Below are 17882 nucleotides of genomic sequence, written 5' to 3'. Positions count from 1 at the left end.
AACTGCAGTTAATTGCTTGTCTCAACTGCATGTGGAAGCATGGGACGGAAAAATAGACAAATAAGACCCACATTTGTCACTAAGGGGCACCCAGCTGCATGGAGCAGATTCATGCAAAGAGGGAATGGATTGGTTCTCCCTGGGCATCCAGAGAAAATACTCCCTCCAATCTGTTAACCTTGGTTTAAGTCACGGTGGGGTCAGTTACTGTTACCAACTACAAGAGTAGGCAAGTTGGAAGGAACACCATCAGGAACACCATAATACAGGTGTAGGATTGGTGTGTTTTTAAATGACATAACAAAATGTATTATTCATTAAGGATTCTGTTCACATATTCCAGAATAATCAACATCACTTATGGAATGAAACTTTATTATGAGGTGCAAAGTTTAGTGTAAGTTACAGTTGAACAAGAAACACTGACTACAAGACAATAAGGAAGATTTCCATGCTGAAATGAAGCGTAAATCCACCAGCACTTAAGTCAAGTCAGTCGATCGCCTACAAAGCGCCGTCCGGGTCTCATTCAGAGGGAAGCGAAAGCGGCACAGAGACAAGGAACAAGCAACACAGGGTCTCCAGTGAGCCGGAGAGAGGGGGGGCTCACTGCCAGCCGCCTCATGCGGTAGTCTTCTTCTGAGACAGGTTGATCTTGTCCCCCAGGCTCAATGCCATACCCTATGGAAAAAGAGTGAAGGGTTTGACTTTTGATTCCTGTGTCACCGGTCTTGCCATTAGTATGTGTAAGTATTGGCTGTTAGTATAGTCAAATACATGCTAAGTAGGGCTGCATGTTATCGCGATTATATGGCGCTTGCACAATAATCACCAGGGCTTCAGATGACAGCCGTAGACATTTATCCAGACATCGGCTTTTCAGTACTATATGCATGTTTATTTACGCCCACAATTTGGTAAGCAGATTAGTGGTTCACCTAACATATAAATTCAGTGTATCCTTATGCTTATTAAATTCAATTAGCGGAGCACACCACATGCTACTGTTTTGGTAAATCTTGTAAGCGGTAAGCACTGAACTGGTGGTGAAGAAAGGGACAGCCCAGCAGCAACAGCATCTTTTGAAATAGGAGATATTGTGTCTATACATGGAAATAAAGACGTTGCTGGTATGGTCGTCCATATTTAAAAATTTTTTTTTTACCAATTTACACCACTGGACATTTTACTAGAGAACTTTTGTGAAACTGCTTTGTTCAAGAATATAACGGTAAAGCTTTGCCTGGGATATGATCTGGCAACCTTCATCACACAATAACTCCGTTCAAAGGTGTGGGTTGCCAGTGACGCAATACGCCCGCTATGTGGTTGGTGAGGGCTGACTGGGGGCCCACCTGGCTCTTGGCCCGGATGCGGATGTGGCCATTGACCGGTGCGTCGGGGCCCAGGTGGATGGGCTTCTCAATGCTGACGTTGGCCAGTGCGTCCTCGCCAAAGATGGAGCGTGCGTACAGGTTGGCGGCCATGAAGCCGCAAAAGCCTGAGAGAGCCTGTGCAGGGGAGGGCACCAAACCTTATTTTAGAAAAACTAACAAAGCAAAGGATAAAGCAACATGTGTGTAAAAAAACCAACATGTTCATTTATAAGTGGTAATAAATAATGTAAAAATAAGCCCTGAATAGTGCAGGAATGCACACTGATGAGGTTACGCCCGTAACTGCACCCACCTTCTCTGGGGTCAAACACTTCATGTTCGTAGAGCTGAGAATGTGCTGCAGGTAGTCATTCAGGTCCGTGATGTTTGTGTTCACAGTCACCTGGAAACAGCACAGCAGCACTGACGGGAGGGTGCATGACGTCTGTGCCCCTTCCCTTTGCCCATGGTACTGCCGACCCTGTGCTCCCCCCCCCCCCCCCGCCGCCTGAGTACCTCAGACTCCGGCCCCTCCCTCTACCTTGTTCTCCCATTCGAACTCGGCCCACATTTGCCGGAATTCGGCGTCGGTGCAGGAGGCGGGCTGGATGTAGTCCATGATGTCTATATGGATGTCGCTTAGGACCACGCAGTTCCTGTCGCTGGCTGCCCCAGAAATGTCGTACACTGAGGACACAGAGGGTCCAAACTGAGTCAACGCAAAGTCCCCTTTTATTAAACAAAACATGGACTAACAGCAAGCAAACTAGCACCAGAGAATTTTCCAGTCATTACACTGTTACCGTCTTACCTATGTTCCCAAAGATTATGCCATTCTCTGTCGAAGCCACCTTCACATTGGCTTTGATGTTGGCAAAATCATGGGGTGCCAGCGTCAGCGGTGACGGCTTCTCCACCAGCTTCAGGTCACCTGGTGTTGTGAGCAGATATTATCAGGCGTTATCAACTCACAGGCTTGTACTTAACGTTTGGTTCCTCATTTAACAAGTTACCAGCTGAGCTTGTGTGGAAAAAATACGCTGAGACCCTTTTAATAATAGCTTCTAATTAACATATGAGAAAAAAACAGCATTGTGCTGTAAATGAGGAGCAGAGGGTGGTAATGGCAGGCAAATATCCTGAGATTAATGACAACATGATAGGAAAATGATCAGTCACAAGCAGCCGATGTAATGGCAGGAAATGCTGGACTAGTGCATTACAAGCCATCAAAAGGCAGACATGCCTTTATGTGAATTACCGTAAGAGCTTGCCTGCATGAGCCCACGTCCCATACTACAAGCACAAATCCTCGCTCTCTAGGTCTTACAGTTGGCATATGTTAGCCTATAACAAGGCGTTGAATGAGTCGAAGCTACATGCACTTGCAACTAGGACCAGATCCAGATTGATGACGATGGCAGACAAACAGGTGATTATGTATATCACTCACACTTGGTTCTGTGGTGTAGCAAAGTGGGGTTTACAGAGCATCACAAGCGACGGTGATGATCACAACGGTACGTGTCAACATTCCGGAACATTTGCTGTAGCTCCACAGAAACCCACCCAGTGTTGCGAGCTCCAGCGTACAGTTCTGTAGGGTGTCGCTGGTCTGGTTGACAACCAACACATCCAATACTATGTCGTACTGGTTGACGTGGACATAGGCCTCGGCGTAAACAGGGTCTGAGAAGCCGGTCAGCTGAGTCACCTGCAATGAAACACACACACAGGTCACCAGACAGTGCTTCCAGGGATGGTAAACAGCAACCAATAATACTACAGCTACTAGACAGAGCCTCTGTGAACTTAACAATACTGAGGTCTGAAGAGGACCATTTACTGTATAAAAATACCTTCTGGAATTTGTGCGGAACGTACCAACAACATTACTCTTTTGACCACAAGTGCCATCTACTGGTAGCAGTGGAGATCTGCATGTTTATATCACACCACCGACAACATTCACAAAATAATGCAGCTTTACCAGACCAAAACAAGGATGTGACTAGAAGGAGTTTCTATTAAAACTGTCATATTTGTGTGACTATGGCTTAACTTAGGGCAGTGTTTCCCTACAGACGGTCCACATTTCTGCTCCCTCCCAGCTCTCTACCAGAAAAAAACGTGGAACGTGTCTGGGTCCCCAAGGATCAGGAAACACTGACTTAAGGTATAGAACAGCTTCTATTAGTCTTTCTATGATGAATGAGGATATTATGGTTAGAAATGGGCCACCGTACATAAAGGCAGCTGAGCACTATGTAGAAGGTACAGGAGAGTGCACCTTGTTGAGCTTGGAGGCCAGGGGGTCAGCCGCCTCCTTCCTCTGCGTGTTGCCCATGGCTGCCAGCAGGCTGAGCTGGAACTGGTCCTCCTTGGAGGCCATCTCGCTTTTTGCAGTGAGCTGCATGAAGGAGATGGGGTCGTCTGCCTGCACAGTCACGCTCCGCTTCTCCGACTCTTTCTGCGGTTGGGGAAGACATTTACGGGACACGTCAAGGTGCAGAGCAGACACCATAAAGCACATCAAGCACTGCGGAGATGCGGCCAGGGCCACAAGAGAGACTCCTACAAACAAAGGACTTTTCAGTTTGCGATTCAAGGACAAAAATCCTTCCAAAATAATATCCATTTCAAGTCATGTGACAGGAAGAGTCTTTAGAGAAAACAGAGGGAGACATGAGGAGATGAAGTCTTGGACATGTTTTCTGCAGCCAGTGCGAGGCACATACCTTCTGCGAGAGCTTCTCCTCCTCCAGCTTGACCGCTAACATGTGTGACAGAGACCTGCGGCACTCCTTGTTGAAGATGTCGTCCATGAGAGGCGAGCACTCGGACAGCACCTTGAGGCACAGCGAGATGCGGTCCACGTCGTCGTCCGTGATCGGCTTCTTGGGCAGCGTCGTCTTGCCCAGGTGGAGCACGGTGGCCATGATCAGCATGGACTCAGCTACAAAGGACTGTGGGAAACATTTGGATGAGGGCAGATGGACAATGCAAGTTATTCCAGAATGCTGGGGAGTAATTATCAAAAAAAAAAAACAACAACAACCCATGCTCAACAGAAAATAACATCAAAACCCTACGCTGCCTAGGACTGGCTTCAAGACCCTGAACTGAATAAGTGGCTGAGAATGGATGGATGCATGGATGGATGGATGGATGGATGGAAACCCATCTGAACCACTCACGTTCTGGTTTCTCTTTTCTGGAACAAGAGCTACATAACGCAGAGCCAGCTTGGTCAAGGTTGTCGCCAAGGAAGCCGCAACATAGAAATCTCCATCCATCAGGAATCCCCTGAGAGGCGGCCTACGGTGAAAGGTGCAGGCATGTCCCATCAGCAAACACCAGCTGCGGCCCAAACTGAGTTTCATATTGCAAAAGCATTAACTTACTGCGGTCATATACACATTTTAACAAATAGCAATTTGCACGGAGCAAAATATTTGGCATAGTGCATAACATATAAAATGAGAAACAAATATTGAGGCAATGAAGTAAAATTAAATTCGCAGCCTATTCATGATACTTATATTTTAGACCAAGAGATGAAAATGCTTCCGTGTAATGCTTTCATGCACTGCCAATTATGATAGAGCATTATGTTTTTGTTTTGATATCTCCCCAACTTGTTGAGAATAAGTACTGGGATAAATATGTGCCAGGTGTCTTTCTGAATGAACTGCCCTGTAGCAGGGGCAGCATGTGGCTCAGCGGACTAAGCTTCTGCGTTTGTGACCAGAAGGTCACTGGTTTGAGCCCAGCCTCAGAATGTCTGTGGGTCCTTAACCCCCAGCTCCCTGGGCACTGCTGTGGGTGGCTTTTGCGACCAGCTTGTTCTCACCTACAGAGAGCAAGGTGGGGGAGGCGTAAAGAGAATTTCCACATGGGGATCAATAACGTATCCATTATTATTATTATTAAAAGCGCACATAAAAGACATGTGAAGTTGTAGCTATTGGAATTTTCTTTTTGAGTCTGGTTTTGAGATTAAGGCAAACCTCAGTTATAACTAATACAAAACAACTGGACATCGCAAACTTGACAAAAAGTAAAAGATAGCTGAGAAATACCAAAGGAGTAGCAATGTGTGCAAGGAAGAATAGAGCATTCTGTTGACAGAAATATCATTAGCGCTGAGAAGCTTTAAACGAAACAGCCAACGGAATTGCGAACGATTTGCAGAGTGCAGAAGTACCAGGATTCCCAGACTACTTAAAGAGGATAAATACAGCTAAGGTTAGAGCGGAAGGTGCAGACCATTACTGGGCCCTAGGAAAAGACGGACAGGATGAAGGATGGGCTGGAAGTGTTTTATGCGCAAAGCGATAGGAAGGGATAAGTGTGGAGGAAGAGGGACTGAAGACGTCCTTAAACACACCACCATCTGTGAAGTATGAGGGGGTGGGGTCTCATGGTCTAGGCACAGCAGGCTCACCACTTTTTATTGATGATGTAAATGATGGTAGCAGCAGAATGGGTTCTAAAATATACTCGATAGTTTTGTGTTTCCATATTCAAAAAAGTGCTCACAATGCATCAAGATAACAACCCAAAACATACCAGGGCTGGAAGGTCAAACTTTGTTCTTTGAATAAAACCCTTAAAAATCTGTATTTTCAGAGGCAATAATCCACATTATAACTTTTGAAAATGTATGTAATCAACCATTAAGCCATCTAACGCACGGTTCCTCGTTTTTGTTTCGCCAAATTGCCGTAATCACTGTATGGGATCTGCCACTAGGGACAGACTGCCATAAACGTAAGATAGCCGAAACGGCAAAACTAAAGTATCTCACAAAAGTCAGCACACCCCTCACATTCTTGCTGAAAGGAGTTTTACCAGGTGCACTGATATCATAACAGTAGCCTATTCTAAAATGGCGATTAATGCATAGGATTAACGTTAGGCTACATCAATAGTCTACATCCATACATACACTGCTGCCAACTTGCCTTCGCCATGGTCTGTGTTGATTTGAAATCTGTGGCTGCATGCATGCGTTACAGTACGTTGCGCGTAATATCAAGGGAGGGAAATATTCAGTCTGCCTCCGATTTTCCCATAACACATTGAAAAAACTGAAATGAATGAAATAAATAATTCCATGAAATGAACATTGTTCACGAGTCACAACACCCAAGTCCAACTCAAGTCTTTGTTTGTGCGACTTACGTGTGACTCGAGTCCGAGTCTCAGACTCGAGTCCCCATCTCTGGTTTGAGGCAGTTACACCGTGTAAGGGGCAAGCAACAAAATACTAAATTCAACTAGGGCCGTAACGGTACACATATTCATCATGTACCTTTCAGCACAACATTTCCGTTTCGGCACACACAATAAAATGAAGGAATACATTTATTGACATGGGTGGAACCCTGTTCAATATGGAAAACATTATGCTAATTATAGCCGTGTTTGTGTAGCTGTTGTGGTTACGGTTAATGCTCCAGAGTGGGAGAGAGCAGTTGATAAGACCAAGACTGTCTATTGGCTCTGTTACACTGAACTTGGTTATGTTGCTGGCGATGACATCATATGTGTGTGTAAGGCCAGAGTAAGGCAGAAACAACCTCAGTAAGTTAGTCTCCCTGTGCAGCTAAGGTGCTTATGCCAGGAAATTCACACCAAGCTCAAATAAAATTAAAGATATATGTGCTTATCGCTACAGAAACGGACCATACTCTGTACTGGAGAACAAAGGATTTAGTTCATTAAAGTATTTTTTTACAATGTGGGAAAAAAGCATCCCTTAGATTTTGTCATTCAGGCATGCCGACAGACACACTGCCTTTGGTTTAAGACTGTTCCAACTGAGTTCGCAATTTTAATAACTGCAAAACAAATTCTGTTTTTCTGCTGTACCCAATTTGCACCAAACTGAATTCAAAGTGGAGGTTTTTTACTGAACTGTGAATTGTGTATAGTTACACCCCTAACTTCAACATAAATTTAAAATGTTTTAACATTTATCTACCCCAGTACTAACGCTCATCTGAAACTGGGGGGCCAAAAACGAACAGATACACTGTTCCAACATGGCTTAGGATGTATGAAAAACATCACCAGAAATAAAGCTAATATTCTGTGCTTCTACCTCATTATCATCATGTGTTCTGAAATACACACTGAATATACCATAAACAACTAATTGGGCTTCACTGTGCTTGCAGTTCTGCCCTCATCATGCATGACGTCACGTCACACACTGCAGGACATGTAAGCTATCGGGCCGTGACACTGAACCCACGTGGCCAGAGCCTCCTACCTGTCCTCTGCCTTCTTGGAGGGCCGTGAGGAGCTGAGCGCACTCTGTGTGACGTAGGTGCCCATCTCGGTCACCAGCTTCGGCGTGGGTACTGCACTCAGCTCCTCCTCTGGTCTAACCTCGCCCAGCTCCCTCTTTATCTCGTTCTCCACGATCGGGATCTGAAGAAGGAAGATGGACGTCCCTGAACTGTGTTTTGCCAAATTAGGCAAATAAATTATCAGTGATGAAAGAGAAGTCCTCCTGGTGTTGGAACAGAATTCAAGCCCGTGATAGACCAACCTCTCCGAGGGACCGGCGGACCTCCGTCATGACACTCTGGATATCGTCCTTGGTGCTGCAGTACTCTCCCAGAATCCAAAGCGCCCCCCGGTAAATCCTGAAACCACAACGTACCACTGTCACCAGTGTCATACATTAGTGTAGCCAGGTTTTATTAGTAATGGCTTCGCTTCATTAGCTCCCCTCCCATTTGATCATGTGACTCCGCTCTTTTTGGGGCCTTACTTGACAGTCTTGATGGCATGAAAGACCTCCAGCATCTTCTCAATGATGAGCGGCCTTAAGCCCTCGAACCTCTGGACAGCCTCCCTCACAAACTCCAGGACGTCAGCAGCGGCGGCCTCGTTGGAGTCACTAAGGAACTCCATCAGCTGACGGACAAACTCCTCATCAAGTCACTGCCTCATTAGACCATTTAAATAAACACACGTATACCGCAGTATCTGAGCTCCTGCCTAAACGAGCCGCATACATTTAACACTCGAATCTGATGTCGAAGGGAAGAAGTCCAGGTTTGTTGAGTGCTACCTGAACGTAGCGAAGCACTGTGGAGAAGTATGTCAGATTTGCACACGTACCAATTCGCAATAACAAATCATTACAGTGATAGCCCATTGCAGCTGGTAAATTGTTTTTTTTGTTTTCATTTGTTACATAAAGGTGATTATTAAATGTCTGTTACACACAGACATTACAATCATCTTTCCGCATGGTAATCACAAGGAAATGTGTTGAAATTGGTATTTTTGAGAGTTAGGGATATTTTGGGGAGATTAGGGTTTCTTGGAAGCACTTGGGATTAAATATTATTTTTCCCCTAAGAAATAACGGAAATGGCTTCTTATTATTCGAGCTGGCATTATCTGAGAGGTTTCTAGGAACCAGTTACGCCTGGGAGGTAGGGTGTGAGTATGTGAACATTCATAATGAAGTACATCTCCGATGACAGCCCATAACCCCGAGGTGGGCTAACTCACCACAGGGATGACAGTGACTGCCATGTCAGGGAAGCGCACACTGCAGGAGTGCAGGGTGCGCACTAATAGCTGTCTGTACTTGTCTGTGTCCTCGTGCTCCGTCACATTGTTGGTCTTGATGACCTCCTTCTTCAGAACTATAACCAGCTAGGAACCCAAAAAGACGAGGCAGGCTAGAACATAACTTTATACCAGACAACTAAAGCGACTCGCACACCACGCAGACACACCTCCTCCACGTTCCGCGTCGAAACCAAGTCCAGAGCAAGCTGCAGGGTCTTTTTCCGGACCTCTAGGTCTGGTGTAGTCAAAACTCGCAAGATGTCCATTACCAGGTCCTGAGCGATATATGAAAGCATAAAGACAACATTCATAGTAAAGATTAGGAAGTAAGCACTTCATAATCATGCCCAACCTATACATCGAAACTCAATGTCGATCATGAAAGCTTGTAGAAATACATTCAGTGAACTTTCAGTTGGACCAATTTTCACTTTTCAGGATACCAGCTTATAGTTTCTGATATGGCAGTTCTAGCACCACGGTGGCTAGTGTTCTCACTAACAAAAGAGATTTCCCACAGGTAGGTCAAAATACCTGAAGCACACGCTCATGAGTAGGATGCTCTTTCAGCTCGATCAGCCGGTCCAGGACAATCAGCTTGACATTGTTGTCACTCTCCTTGATTATCAGATCGATGTAGCACTGGGCAGCAGCCTGCAAGGAACAGGTCCACCAGTTAGGGTCAGGTGGTCACATGACCATTACGTCAGTAGGCACTGAGAACCCGGTAAAGATGGGTCTCAGCATGGCTTGGTAGGCTCACCTTGATGGCCGTTGGTGCGCTGGACAGGGTGACAAGCGTGCCTGCTGCCTCATACTTGACGGCAGGGCTGGAGGACTGCAGCAGGTTGTATATACAGCGGATGAAGCGGGCACGCTCTGAGGGGTTGGCGTGGCAGACCTGCGAGCAGGCAGGACAGTGATGGAAAGCACAGCACATGGACGCATAAACACCAAGGACTGCAGAACTGTTCCCTATTACTGCACAAGGAACACTTACAAACACTGATACATATACTGTTTATATAAAGCTCTAAAACAAAGGATTAAAAATATTAACCAAGAAAAATGGCAGCTTTACGGAGCTCTACAGAATTTTGTCACCAAAATCTAGGGCTATTACAATGTGTACACTATAAAAGCTTCACTCATACTCCTTTTACCTTGTAAATCAACTCTACAATAACAAGCTGAAGGATGTCTCCAAATGTGTGGACCTGGTCAATGCAGGTGCTGAGGTAGTCCAGAGCACGATCCTGGAGCACGGGCAGGAAGCAGTTAGGGCTCATACAAATAAAATTACTGTACCTTGGACAAAACTGATTTAATTTCAATACAGCACAAAATGTTATCTTTCAAGTAATCAGGCACTTATTTGTGTATGCACTTTGTAATCGAAATACCATAGACAAAAATGGAAAGCAGCGTATTACATTGTCATTGAAAATTGTAGTATTAAAAGTGTATGCTGAATTTTAACAAGTGTGTTTACAACAAAACAGTTCAGTCTACAGCAACACACAAAATACTTAAAAGTATTACAAAGAATCATTTATTAATAAAAGTAAGACTTGTGCATAAACATATATAATAAAAATATTGTAATGCTTTATACAGTTTTATAAAAGCCCAAAACTATGGTTAAACCTTTCACCTCAGACATTTACCTGGTCTGCATGAATTAACATCATGAAAGCATTTCTCTTGCAACTGGCATCTTTCTCATTGACAAGAAAATCATGGATCAGCTCTGGAGCATCTGGTATCAAATGCTCAAAATTCCTTAAAGAAAAACAAAAGAATAACAAATCACATTATAATATGAACTTTCTCCATTCTCCAATCAGTTCCCTAGATACTAAACCAATGAAATCAGGCAGGGCCAGCATGAAGGCAAATAAAAAACTGGCACCTGTATATGGTGTAGATGGCCAGCACAGCATTCCTGCGCACGTAGCTGTGCCTGTGCTCCAAACAGGCACGGATGGCCGGCATCAGCGGCTCAAGCAATTCGGATTCCTTCAGCTTGCACAGGAAGCGCAGCGTGGACCCACGGATGAACTCGTTGGGATGCTGCAAGTCCTGGAAAGGCAGAGGGGGGAGGCACAGTTTCCTCAGTGAGAACCCAAGAAAAGCCAGCAGCGGCCCAATGGACATCTGCAGTGAGCAGCACCAGCTAAGCGCAAGTTTGATGGTAAGGTTGGGTGTAAAGTGTAACTTAAATCATAGGTTGAAACTAGCGCTGCATTCCTTGCTAGTTGCACCACTGATACTTAAGCCACAACATACAGTACATTTACATGCACACTAAGAAAGTCAACTAATACTGGACTTTTAAAGTACATGTAAACATGTTAGTTCGACTGAAATTGTACTAAAATTTCTCAAAAGTCAGAATAGAACACCCAGATAACGCGATTGGAAGTCGATTTACTCCTGCATGTATACGTTCAATTGGACTCAAACTGGCCCTACTATGCTCCACAGTAACAAGAAGCCAGTACACAGAAGAAGCACGGAACATAGCAGAGGACAAGCAGCACATGTGAAATGTATAGTTCTGTAAAGCTGTCCAATTCACTGCTCAACTAAAGGGCACTTTTCCACCGCACCCAGTACTGTACTTTTGGTACTTCGAGAAGGTACCAAAAGTGCAGTACTTCAAGATGTTAGTTTTCCACTGCCATAAGAACTGGCGCCAAATGATATCACAACGCAACTGAATTCGAGAAATGGCTGTATTAGGACTGGACGACATGCAATATTAATACCAACATCGTATGTAATAACAATTCTTACTTCGCTAGTCAGCTAGATTAAGATCAGGCTTTTTCTTACCTTCAATTTGGTAAGAATATTATAGCGCAGGGGAGTTTAAGTCTCACTAAAACATTTTTACTCTGTCACAGGATAAAAAAACCTAGCAAGTTTTGCAATTTTAATGATTATTCATTTTCAGGATTATCTAGTATATATTTAAAAATAAGTTTAAATTTTACCTCTGCTGCTTTTGCATGAGTGCTGCATGTGTTTCCATGAGATCACAAGATTACAAAAAATTCTCAGGAAAACAAAAGTTGACACACAAACGGCATTTACCATTAGAAGGAGGGAAGCGTGTTGCACTAAAAATGCCATGGATAATGCTACTGAATCTGTGCAGTCTTTTGTTATTGCATTCCCACCGACAGGGCAACAGATTTTTCTAGCTTGCCAGCTAACGTTAACTGGCTGACATATCAAGCTGAAGACCTTGTTTTATCTTGCATCAGCGGAAAAGGTAACGTCATTAAAATTCTCTCTGATAATGTTATACTATTGCATGTTAAAAACAAAAACGTTTTGTTAGGAAAATGGCACATTAGTAACTAACCTAACGCTTAAACTTTTTTGCTTTATGATATAACTTAGTGTTATGTTGAAACTATTTGCATGGAGCAACAGATTTTTTTTTTAGTTTGCAAACTTGAACATAGAGGAACTTTATGTCCACTGAAGGGTGCAATCGTGTTTATGCGTAGCTGCTGCAACCCACTGCTGGGGCGGCTCCTTTTACAGCCTCTCCAGCAGTACCTTTCTGTAGGCATCGCAGACCAGAATCATCTCTTGCAGCAGCTTGCCATCTGGGGTGGTCTTGGGCACGATCTCCCAGAAGACCAGGAGCAACTTCTTGATGGTGTGGTCTTGCAGTGGGAGGACAAAGCGGATGATGGTCATCAGCAGTCCAGGCAGCTTCTCCCCATTCAGGATCATGATGATCACCTTCTTCAGCGCTTCAGTTTTTGCTTTGATCTCCCCCTTTTCTATATGAAACCACAAAAACATCATTTATAACCATCGAAAATACTGTAAGTCAATAAGGTGCATATTCATTTACACAAATAATAGAAGTAGAATGTTGCTTAGTGATGATTAAATATTCTATTTGGTTCTAATTTTCCCAACAATGACAGAACCATCTTACCTAGGTCCGTTTTGAGACTGATTTCCGATGGAGGTTCGGAGTCCGACGCAACATTTATGAGAGTGTAACACACATTTTCCGCGGCTGTCATTGTGCCAAGCTGCTCTTCTTAGGCACCTCCGATGAATACTCTCTGTCAATGACTGACTTGTAAGAGAAAAAAAGTCTATGTGAATCAACATACCTATACACATGATCACATGGCCTTAGTCTGTATTTGTATCAGTTTTATATAATAAAGATCATAGCTGAGTAAAAGCTGTATAAACAAGTTCCTGCATGAATAATGATAATTCAATATAAAAATTATAGTTGATCTGTAGGTAATAATCAAAAAAGGTTGGCTGGATTATAAAACGAGGAGGTAGAGTTTATTATATATACAGTAGTACTTCCACCAGAACAGTACTAGTTTATAAAATAATACTATAAGACGGAGTTAAAATCGCCAGTAATATTTCCCTTTAAAATGGCGAGTTTATCAATTTAAGCTAGAACAACTCTATCATTTCAAGCAATGACAAAGAAAAAAACAAATCCATAATAATAATAGACATCCTGTCGATAATTTAGTAACGCGGGTCGACCCATCTACCTAATGACACTACGCAAAACAGCCACGTAACTAGCAATCTTGGTTAAGCAGTTGACAAATCGAAATCAGTTAATTTCACGTTTAAACGAATTTAAATACTATAGAGACACTAAGAGCCACGTTCATGTGCTACTAGCTACAGAAGAATTTATCTGGACTTGGCCTGTGAATGACCGGAACACATTAATTAGCCAAGCTGCTATTAAGACAAAAAAGGCACAATGCTCCATGCTTTATGCAAAATATTCACATCGCAATTTTAATGAAATAGGCAGCTAATAATTATCTTGCTGGCGGTTTTGCCAATTTATTAAGTTCACTTATTTCACTTTCACCTGGCTAGCAAATAGCAAGCAAGCTAGCGAGAAAATAAATGACAAAGACTATACTGCTGAATCTGGCCACACAGTTTGATAGGACAAAACCAAAAACGACAGAAGAAGGCTACAAAACAACATGTGACCACTTAACAAGGTGGAATTGTATATTCTTTTTTATGAACTAGCCATTTATTACCTTCCAGACAGTTACCCGCCTGTGCTCTTCCTATGATGTGTCTCCGGCTGCCACCGGCCGTGTCTCTGACGTGGAACTCCTCAGTGGGCCACATCGATACTACGGGCAGCGGCGACGACCAAACAGAACGAGGCTAAAGCGCAGCCCGCTGCTTCAGTCTTTAACCTTTTTGCATTCTTTAGGCGATTTTAATGAAAGCTCCCCAAAGAACATTTCAGAGATCGGATACCGCGATATGGTGCTACGACATTCCACAGAATTCTCTATCAAAACAACTTTACATTGGCTAAACTAGTCATTTTATATGTGTGAAGTGACTGTTTTTGAAGTGTCAGGTTCTAGCACCATGAGCTTGCTGCCTTTAAAACAAAACTGGAAACTTTAATGTGTTTTCATACAGAGCATTTCAAGTGGTTGTATGACATTTAGACATTATGAATTGCCTTTGCTGTTGCCTTCTCTGGTTAACGTTTTACTTGCACGTCCATCCATCCATCTTCTAGTGGTTTATCCTGGTCAGGGAGGAGCTCGAGTCTGTCATAGGCAGCAAAGGGCACCAGGCAGGGCTACACCCTGGACTTTGAAGTATAACCCTTGACTTTTTATGGAGAGTAAAACTCTCTTGCTTCCCATTGTTTAGAATATACAAAGCCATTATTTATCGCTGTTTGATTAACAGGGTGGTTTGTGATAACTTTAAAGTGATCTCTATCTGTAGGAATGAAACTATCTGGCATTTCAAGTTAATAGTAAATATTTGAATGTCTAAGTCTTTAAGTATATTTAAGTATATAACAACTGTAAATTCATGTATAGCACAGAGTATGTAAACTTAATTTATTAGTAACACAGAAGCATCATTATGAAAGGTCAATGGTAACAACAATACATTACTACAATGTAACTATAATCTTACCAAGGAATAGAACTGCATTTAAAATATTCCAGTGATATAGAAAGTACAGGGTAGCATCATATGATCATGGCAGAAATGCCTCTTTGTCAACTTATTATGTAATTATTTCGTGCTGTATGTGGCCCAAACTAACATTACAAGCTACTGTGACCAATCACAAATAAAAGCATGTTGGACAACCATTTGTTTAACTGCACATTTTGTGTACAGTAGTAGATAGGACAATTTGTTACTGTGTAGTCAAACAAATGTCTGTTTAATTAGAGTTAGCTGAGCAGGTACACCAACAATGGTACACCAAAAGGTTAAGTGTTTTTTCACGCTTCGTGTGCAATGCAAATAGTATTTGAATATGTAGTAGAAATATGATTACACTAAAATTATGCACATAGAGCAGATAAAGAGGCATACAGACATATAGCCATTTTAATGAAAATATCTTTAAATTGTATTTGTATATTTGGCTTTATAGCCACAAAAACAGGGAACCAGGTAATCTGGTGGAGGCCAAGGATAGAGTGGATAGGATGCATGGCTGTAGGTGGTGCCAGGGAGGGGGGGTGTTAAGGTCACCTGTTGTGGTTCACGGTACTGCAGCTGCATCGGTTTATGGTGCTGCAGCCTCCTCTGCTGGAATGGGTGACCTGTAGCACACAAACAAGGACCGGCTCCTTTTACACATCACAAACCTCTCTGGGCAGACTGCCTTGTGTTCACTTTTACAGGTCACAATGACTGTGTTGGATTCCCATTTACACTAACCAGCCAAATGCTAGTTTTTAACTTTTAAATAAAAAATAATTCAGATGGAGACTACACACCACATTCCACAGACCATTAATCACCATGCATATATATATATATATATATATATATGCATGGTGATTAATGGTCTGTGGAATGTGGTGTGTAGCCTCCATCTGAATTATATATATATATATATACACACACATACACACACACCCTTCTTTGAGACTTCTCTTCAAGATGGATGGAAGGGATGGGTCAATATCACCACCATAGACTGTGAATTTCATATCCTTGTTGACTAGCATTTCCCAACCAGATGTTCAGGGTCATGTTTTTGCTTCCTCCCAGCACCCAGTAGGAAGCTGAAGTGATTAGCCCTAAAACTGTGGCGACATCAGTACATTTGATGATGCTGTTGGAAGTCTTGCTTCTGTATTGAGGCCTGCAACGCAAATGACCATGTGGTTGTTAACGTGGAGAATTTTCTTCAGATCAACAGGTATCTTTGACTAAGCTCTCTGGAAAGCCAATGTTTGGAATGTATCTCATGGCTTCACTTTAATTTGGAACCAGCACTGAAAATAATATTCAGTTCTCACTATATACAAGTGAAAAAAAACATTTACATTTATATATTTAGCTGATGATTTTGTCAAAAGTGATGTGCATGCAAGGTACTGCAAAGACTGCAAAGCATCCCTGTGTTTTCAGTCCTAACTTTTGCTGATTGATAAACTTTGAGTATCCAAGCAAGGCAATATGGATACTGCCCTAATTATAAGACATTGTTAACAAAATGCTAAACAGCGTCTTTAAGCAGAAACATAAAATATTATATTCTCCCTCATATTGAAGATATATGCAGTAGCCAAAATTTGGTATCAACTTAGTTTATAAGATAAATATTTCTGCATGGGCAACAATTATGTAAATTGTCTTTTATTAATTAACAGAAATATTTTGTCAAATTTGGAGTATAAATTTTATTATGACAATTTTAACAAATAACTAACTGGTCAAAATCGTTAATATATAATTTTTACCTTTAGTCTTAAAATGCAAAGCATCATACACCAGTAACATTTAGTAATTCTAGACCTTCCATGAATAGAACAAAAAGGACACTTTCAAACAGAGTTCCCTACATTGGCAGTCTTATTTCGCGGTCTCTGTAGCGTTCTTAATTTGATTGAGATGGTAAAGAGGATAGTAATACAAATCTAAACTAGCAGGGCATTAATAAAGTAATAAATTTTTCAAATAAAACATTTCACTAGGGGAAACATCTCTATAATTCAGGAACGCACATCTAAAAAATACAACAGCAACGAAAAAACATGTAAGGTAGGAGTCCAGACAATATTATTGTCATAGCCTACTTTTTACGAAAAAAATGGAGCTTGATGATATCCCAATTTAAGTATAACAATAGGTGCATTCATTCATTTGTTCAAGTCAGTCATATGTGATATTGGTTTGCAGTCTCGTAGCCGTAACCTTAGTCATAAAATTTAATTTCGCCATTATTCTGTTACTTTACCCAAAACTTAATTATACATGCCAGTAACAATATATCTCAAGGAATGCTTCACTGGATTTACAAACGATGAAATTACTAGCGAAAAATACAGTACAATAAGCCGCAACTTAAATCATTGTATATTTTTGGTGATTAAAAAAATTATTTAAAAAAACAGTATTTAAAATTTTAATTTTAAGTCCGGATTTCGAAACCGACATTTGAGAAAACATGTCAAAAGTTGCATAACTGTCAACAAAATCACTTCCCGCAGCACCCTCCATTTATTTACGAACAAGTTGAAAAATACAAAAATAAAAATCTAAACACAAGTTTAGAAGTTTATTTTAATTAAAATATTGTTTCTGGAAGTCTTTCTATATGGTTAATCACTGACATGTCCATCCCGAGTGACGCAAAAATCAGAATAAAACAAATTAGGCTAAGTTAAACTGAATAGTCAGCGCTTACTATAATAGGGATCACATATTAAAATTCGCTTGTTCTACCAGAAACATTTTAATCAGAGTAAGATCAACCGTTTTATTCAGCGTGTCTCTACAACCTGCTTGCCTTTACAAATTGCTCTCGACACTCGTTTGCTTTTCGTGGAGCTTTGGAGCCGCTATAGACGTAACTAACAG

The 17882-nt window shown here is 42.0% G+C and overlaps 1 protein-coding gene across 2 annotated transcripts; it reads right to left on the bottom strand.

The window, feature by feature from the left end:
- Positions 1 to 358: 358 nt before the first annotated feature.
- copb1 (COPI coat complex subunit beta 1) lies at positions 359 to 14171 on the bottom strand. Of its 2 annotated transcripts, none has more exons than XM_023806756.2 (22): positions 14054 to 14171; positions 12943 to 13089; positions 12552 to 12781; positions 10891 to 11060; positions 10646 to 10760; positions 10142 to 10234; positions 9742 to 9879; positions 9513 to 9632; positions 9146 to 9253; positions 8916 to 9062; positions 8164 to 8309; positions 7939 to 8035; positions 7657 to 7817; positions 4574 to 4694; positions 4115 to 4342; positions 3667 to 3846; positions 2946 to 3090; positions 2188 to 2307; positions 1918 to 2063; positions 1690 to 1779; positions 1356 to 1511; positions 359 to 681 (listed from the first exon to the last, which is right to left on the bottom strand). In XM_023806756.2, the coding sequence occupies exons 2-22, from the start codon at positions 13031 to 13033 to the stop codon at positions 622 to 624; spliced, it is 2862 nt and encodes a 953-aa protein (XP_023662524.1). In that variant the 5' UTR covers positions 13034 to 13089; positions 14054 to 14171; the 3' UTR covers positions 359 to 621. The 2 variants fall into 2 exon arrangements, with proteins under 2 accessions (XP_023662524.1, XP_023662534.1); XM_023806766.2 differs by having other exon boundaries at positions 12943 to 13085; positions 14054 to 14160.
- Between the last annotated feature and the right edge of the window lie 3711 nt (positions 14172 to 17882).

The sequence above is a fragment of the Paramormyrops kingsleyae genome, chromosome 11, assembly GCF_048594095.1.
Source record: "Paramormyrops kingsleyae isolate MSU_618 chromosome 11, PKINGS_0.4, whole genome shotgun sequence".
In the NCBI taxonomy this organism is placed as follows: domain Eukaryota; kingdom Metazoa; phylum Chordata; class Actinopteri; order Osteoglossiformes; family Mormyridae; genus Paramormyrops; species Paramormyrops kingsleyae.
Note: the sequence above shows the minus strand (reverse complement) of the source record. Positions and strands in the feature narration are given on the sequence as shown.